Genomic DNA, 4,776 nt, shown 5'->3' on the forward strand with positions numbered 1-4,776 from the left:
TGTCGATCTCCTGACCTCGTGATCCACCCGTCTCGGCCTCCCAAAGTGCTGGGATTACAGGCTTGAGCCACCGCGCCTGGCAATTTCAGTTATTCTTATAAGTCAGAATCAGTTCTCTTTACTCTTTCATTTCACCTCAATTCAAATAATAAATTCTGCCCATGACCCCTTGGTAAATATACATGTGTCTGTGTGTATGTTTTTCAGGAGACATTGACATTTAGGGATGTGGCCATAGAATTCTCTCTGGAGGAGTGGGAATGCCTGAACCCTGCTCAGCAGAGTTTATATATGAATGTGATGTTAGAGAACTACAAAAACCTGGTCTTCTTGGGTGAGGATAACTTTAATACACAATTTTTAATATACCCTAAAGGTTTTATGTCTCTTATTTTGTAGAATTTTTTTGGTAATTTATGCTTTGTATAAGTGAGTTTCTGATCCCAGTTTTCAAGAAAATCTTGATGATTTGTCCGTGTGGAAAAGAATTTCTTCAACATGTTTCATCTTGATCTAAACTTTCCACATTCCTGAGCTGATGTGTATCCTTCACTCTAGATTAGTGGTAATTCCAGAAATTTAGTGGCATAAAATATCATTGCCCATATCTTAAAATCTTTTTGTCATCACCAATTTTTGATTCAGGTAGTAAAATTAAAAACCTACAAATTTAAAATATTTTCTAAATAGTTAGAGATGTTTCTCTTTAGTATTGTCAGATTAATTTTATTTGTTTATTTATTTATTTATTTTTTTGAGATGGAATCTCACCCTGTCACCCAGGCTGGAGTGCAATGGTGTGATCTTGGCTCGCTGCAACCTCCACCCTGGGTTCAAGCGATTCTCCTGCCTCAGCCTCCCAAGTAGCTGGGATTATAGGTGTGCACCTCTGTGCCCAGCAAATTTTTGTATTTTTAGTAGATACAGTGTTTCACCATGTTGGCCAGGCTGGTTTCAAACTCCTGACCTCAGGGGATCCACCCGCCTTGCCCTTCCAAATTGCTGGGGTTACAGGTGTGAGCCACTGTGCCTGGCCAAAACACTTTATTTTTTTTTTGAGACAGAATTTTTCTCTTATTGCCTAGACTGGAGTGCAGTGGCTCTACTACCTGCCACCTCTGCCTCCCGGGTGCAAGCAGTTCTCCTCCTGAGCCTCTGGAGTAGCTGGGACTACAGGCACCCGCCACCATGCCCAGCTAATTTTGTATTTTTAGTAAAGATGGGAGTTTCACCATGTTGGACAGGTTGGTCTCAAACTCCTGACCTCAGGTGATCTGCCCATCTTGGCCACCCTTTGGATTAATTTTCTAGAATATTCTGTCACATCCTTTTTACTGAGCACAGTACTAGGTTAGTAATTAGAGAATATAGGCAAGATTCATGTTATTTATTTTTAATAAAGCAGGTATTGCTGTCTCTAAGCAAGACCCAGTCACCAGTCTGGAGCAAGAAAAAGAGCCCTGGAATATGAAGAGACATGAGATGGTGGATGAACCCCCAGGTAGGTGAGAGTGAAGAAAAACAGATGAGAGGTCCAAAGGTTAAAAAAAAAAAAATGCATATATGCCAGTCCTTACAGTGTGATTTGGGAAGCATCCAGTTTCTGGGAGGCCTGAATATTTTCTTAAGATTTTTTCTCACATAGGGGCATTTTCTGTCTTATGCTGTTAAATTCTCTAAGAATTCTACTTTTTCTTGGGGGATCTTCTTTCAAGCATATAATGAAAGCCAAAGTTCTTATCATAGCATATAAAAGACTGTACAATCTGACTGCTTTTTTATTGTTTTGGGGCACACACAAATGTCTGTATAATTTTGAAAAATTCTTTGTTAAATTATTTTTTAGTTCTCTTTTTGAATCCTGTCTGAAATATGTGAGAGTAGTGGTTTCTGTTCCATTAGGGGTTTCTTGTTAATTTTTCTACATATTCCATCCTGTTTTTATTACTATAGTCTTAAAATATAGTTTGAAATTATAAATTATGATATCCCTCTGCTTTGTTCTTTTTTCTCAAGAATGCTTTGGCTATTTGAAGTTTATTACAATTTCTTGTAAATTTTAGAATTGTATTTTCTGCTGTGAAGAAAAGCCACTGGAATTATCATAGAGAGTTTATTAAATGTATAGATTACTTTAGATAATATGGCATTTTAACAATATTTATTCTTTCAATCCTAGACATGATTTTTTTTTTTTTTTTTTTTTTTTTTGAGACAGAATCTCACTCTGTCAGCCGCCTGGAGTGCAGTGGTACAATCTTGGCTCACTGCAACCTCCACCTCCTGTGTTCAAGTGATTCTCCTGCTTCAGCCTCCTGAGTAGCTGGTACTACAGGCATGTGCTACCACACATAGCTAATTTTTTGTATTTCTAGTAGAGATGGGGTTTCACCATGCTATTCAGGCTGGTCTCAAACTCCTGACCTTGTGATCTGTCCACCTCGGCCTCCCAAAGTGCTGGGATTACAGGCATGAGCCACTGCGCCCGGCCGACATTAAATATTTTAAAATTTATTTTTGTCTTCTCTAATTTTTTTCATTGATATCTTATATATTTCTTTGTAAAGATTTTTTACCTTCTTCATTATATTTGTTCTCAGAAATTTATTTTAATGCCATTATTCATAAGATTATTTTCTTCCTCTGTTGTATCTGATAGTTTGTTTTAAGTGTATGGAACCGTAACTTGTATGTTAATTTTATATTTTAAGTTACTGACTGTATTTATTAGTTTAGACAAATTTTTCTTTTTTTTTCCTTTTTTGAGACACAGTCTCACTGTGTTGCCTAGGCTGGAGTGCAATGGCATAGTCTCAGCTCACCACAACCTCCGCATCCTAGGTTCAAGCGATTCTCTTGCCTCAGCCTCCCAAGTAGCTGGGACTGCAGGTGCCCAGCACCATGCCCAGCTACATTTTTTTCTTTTTTTTGCATTTTTAGCAAGACAGGATTTCACTACATTGGCCAGGCTGGTCTTGAACTCCTGACCTTGTGATTTGCCCCCCTCAGCCTCCCAAAATGCTGGGATTACAGGTGTGAGCTACTGCACCTGGCTGTTTGGACAAATTTCAATGTACTATTTGTGGTTTTTTTATATATAAGATCATATGATCCACAAACGGCAACTTTTTACTTATTTCTCTTTAATTCCAATGGCTTTTTAAAAATGTTTTTGACTAATTCTTGTGCCACACACTTTTGATGCTACATTAAAATAGAAGCATTGACAATGGGCACAATATAGTTTTATATTGGCATCTGTGAATTTGAAGGAGCAGACAACTCCTTAGCTTTTATAAACAGGTTTCAGGAGGTAAAGATCTTTTTCTGTTGTGTCCCTAGGGTGATGGGATGCCCTCTGGGTTTGTAGTGAAGAGGGGTTGTAGCTTTGTCGCAAAGCTGCTGGGTCTGCACTAGAGTCCACCTTTAGATGGCTTGTCACAAGGGCTTGGGTACTTGTAATTCCCATTTTGTTTTTGGACAGATTGTATATATTCGTTAAGACTTTGATCTGTAGGGCAGACACTAAGGCAGATTTCTACAGTTGGCTCCATGTATAATGGCCCTTATATCAGGATGTGAATGGGTATTGCTTTCACTGAGTACTGGAGAGGATTTCTTCATTTCAGTGTGTAGGTTTCTGTTTAGGAAAAACTGATCATGATCTGTGGCTCAGAGAGCTGGAACTGAGTCATTGGACTGCTTCAAGGACCACAGTAAAAACCAAGGTCTGTAGACCTGTCTGCAAGGCTGCAAATGGGTGTCTTCCTCCAGGTCTCTGGAAGGGCAGGACCTTTCCTAGACTATAACCGGGAGGAGTTTGGGATGATTACAGAGTTAACTTCAGAATTCTCTGTTGGACCAAGCTGGGTGGGCCATTTCTTGATCTGTAGCCAAAACCAAGGGTCCTGTAGTTTGCCACATGAATAAGTGCCTGTCCTCTGAAAAAACACCCCTCAATCTTGGGCTTTAGCAGTGTTTCACAACTCCCTCCCTGCGTCTCAAAGCTCTCTTAAAGGCACTTACTTTGGAGATAGGATCTTGTTTATCATCCGGGCTGGTCTTGAAATCCAGTCCTGCAGCAATTCTCCAACCTCAGTGTACCATGTAGCTGTCATTACAGATGTGAGCCATGATGCCTGGCTCTCTCCTGAAGGCATTTTTTGTCAGGGATGACTGAATAATTTTTTTGTTGTGGTGAGGATAATCAAATAGAGCACTTTCTATTTTTTTATGTCACTGATGTTACTCTTTCTATACATTTTTAATTTCTATTTTCCATTTCAAATTTGTCTATAATTTTAGATTCAGACATTTAGGACAATATGCTAGAGTCTACATGTTATGCCTGAAGTAAATTAGATAATTGGTAGGTACTCCATATTACTAAAATGGTTACTTATAAATTTAAGTTTGCTGCAGGTAAAAAGGATTTAAAGGATTTTCACCCACTTTCTTCAGCATATATCTAAATGATAACATAATTTCCTTCTTTCTTTCTTTCTTTTCTTTCTTCCTTTTCCTAATCTTTCTTCTCTTCTCTTCTCTTTTCTTTTCTTTTCCTTTTCTTTTCTTTATCTCAGTCTGTTACCCAGGCTGGAGTGCAGTGGCATGATCTCGGCTCACTGCAACCTCCACCTCCCAGGTTCAGGCTATTCTGCCTCAGCCTCCTGAATAGGTGGGACTACAGGCATGTACCACCACACCTAGCTAGTTTTTTGTATTTTTACTAGAGACGGGGTTTCACCGTATTGGCCAGGCTGGTCTGAAACTCCT

At 38.9% G+C, this 4,776-nt stretch overlaps 1 protein-coding gene across 1 annotated transcript in view; it reads left to right on the forward strand.

Moving 5' to 3' along the window:
- Window positions 1-4,776, forward strand: part of LOC105519999 (zinc finger protein 431) — a 59,795-nt gene that overhangs the window by 24,957 nt on the left and 30,062 nt on the right. Inside the window, exons 3-4 of the mRNA XM_011953555.1 lie at window positions 208-334; window positions 1,406-1,501. Coding sequence (XP_011808945.1) covers window positions 208-334; window positions 1,406-1,501 — 223 coding nt within the window. The remainder of the gene's footprint in view (window positions 1-207; window positions 335-1,405; window positions 1,502-4,776) is intronic.

This window comes from Colobus angolensis, unplaced genomic scaffold (genome assembly GCF_000951035.1).
Source record: "Colobus angolensis palliatus isolate OR3802 unplaced genomic scaffold, Cang.pa_1.0 Scaffold368, whole genome shotgun sequence".
Lineage (NCBI taxonomy): Eukaryota > Metazoa > Chordata > Mammalia > Primates > Cercopithecidae > Colobus > Colobus angolensis.